Genomic DNA, 1,534 nt, shown 5'->3' with positions numbered 1-1,534 from the left:
GCCGCTGGAGAGCGGAGCGTTCTCCCAGTTTTTTTTTTTAGTCCCTAAACTGGTTGTCCCAGAAGCCTGGGAGAGGAGGGGGAGGAGAGTGGCTCCAGAGGAAAGTAAATCCCATGGGAACAGCACCGGGAATGGAGACCCCACCACCAGGTTCCTCCAGAGCTTTGGTTTTGAGGGGAAAATATTCCAAAAGAAATAAATTTAAAAAAAGGGGGACACTCCAGGTGAAGAGAGGCAGCCCCAGAGTGGAGGGATGGGATTTTGGAACAGGGAAGTATCAATTGGGATGGAAGATTTGAAAAAAACAGAAAAAAAAGACACGGGGAAAAAGCTGGATAATGGAAACCAGATGAGGTTCCCGGTTTCAGGGAAGCGTTAACTGTTGCTTTCCTTGGGCCTCCACACGGATGTGCTGCCTTGGAATCGGAGAGATTGAAATAAATCGAAATATTTCATATGGAAGGATAAGCTGGGGACGCAGCCGGAGCCCCCCGGGAAAAGAGCTCCGTCCCTGTCCCCTCCCTCGGGACACCGGGGGCTCGTGGGACCCTCGGGACACGCGTGGGCAGCGTGGAAATACCCCCGGGAAAAAGGGGGTTGGGAAGTGTAGAGAGATCCCTGGGAAGTGGGGGGTGGGAGGGAACCACATTCCCTGGAGTCCCCCAGAGCTGGAAGGAGCCACGGGACAATGGGGTCCCACCGCGAGGGGATTCAGCCTGGTTCCCGAGAAAAAGGGGGGTGGTTTCGAGTGGGAAGCGTGGAAATATTCCCGGGAAAAGGGCGGAGGGAGAGCCGTGTCCACAAGGAAGTGCCACCCGCGGGGGGCTGGAAGAGTGCGGGAGACCCCCCTCCCCCAAGACAACGGGAATCCATGGAAAAAAAACCCGGTGGGGCAAGGGGGGAACTCATGGCATCCAGAGGCGATCCCATGGGAAAAAATCCCAAATCCTTGTCCCCAGTCCCCACGTGCGACCCTCCGGAACTCACCTTATCCAAGCAGTTCACCTTCTCCGTGGGATATACGATCTTCCCGCAGCGCGCACAGTTGGGATTCATGGCTGAAAAACTCGCGTGGAGAGGGGGAAAAGAAATCACTCCCACCCTCCTCTACCGCCGCTGCTGCTCCTTCTTCCCCTGAGACGCCGCCCGCGATGTCGCGACTTTAAATAGTCGGGAAGGGGGAGGAGGAGGTGGGGAAAAAGGAAAAGTGGGAGGGACCGCGGGGGCGGGGCGGTCACCTACGCTTGCGCGTACACGTAACACGCGTGCGAAGGGGATGTACCCTCTAGGAGCGCGGCGCTGAGCTGAAAAAGCCCTAAAAAAGGCTAAAACCAGCGAAAAAACCGCAAGAAATTTGCATTGAGGGCGCGGCGGGATTCGAACCGGAGATCTTTGGGCCCGCGGCGGGGGTAGAGTGGAGCGCTCGGTGAAGCGCGCGGCGGACGGGGGTATAGCTCAGTGGTAGAGCATTTGACTGCAGATCAAGAGGTCCCTGGTTCAAATCCGGGTGCCCCCTCGCGGTGTGGTTTTAAGG

At 57.2% G+C, this 1,534-nt stretch overlaps 1 protein-coding gene and 1 non-coding gene across 2 annotated transcripts in view; one reads left to right on the top strand and one right to left on the bottom strand.

The window, feature by feature from the left end:
- LASP1 (LIM and SH3 protein 1) overlaps positions 1 to 1,155 on the bottom strand; it is a 28,929-nt gene extending 27,774 nt beyond the window's left edge. The window contains exon 1 of the mRNA XM_017744519.1: positions 988 to 1,155. Within this exon, the coding sequence (XP_017600008.1) occupies positions 988 to 1,056 (69 nt within the window). The 5' untranslated portion in view covers positions 1,057 to 1,155. The remainder of the gene's footprint in view (positions 1 to 987) is intronic.
- A 289-nt stretch (positions 1,156 to 1,444) lies between these two features.
- On the top strand, positions 1,445 to 1,516 carry TRNAC-GCA. Its single transcript has one exon. It is a non-coding gene; the product is annotated as a tRNA-Cys (tRNA).
- The last annotated feature ends 18 nt before the right edge of the window (positions 1,517 to 1,534 follow it).

This window comes from Corvus brachyrhynchos, unplaced genomic scaffold (assembly GCF_000691975.1).
Source record: "Corvus brachyrhynchos isolate BGI_N302 unplaced genomic scaffold, ASM69197v1 scaffold30, whole genome shotgun sequence".
NCBI lineage: Eukaryota > Metazoa > Chordata > Aves > Passeriformes > Corvidae > Corvus > Corvus brachyrhynchos.
The sequence above is the reverse complement of the archived record's forward strand: the minus strand, read 5'-3'. Positions and strand labels throughout refer to the sequence as shown.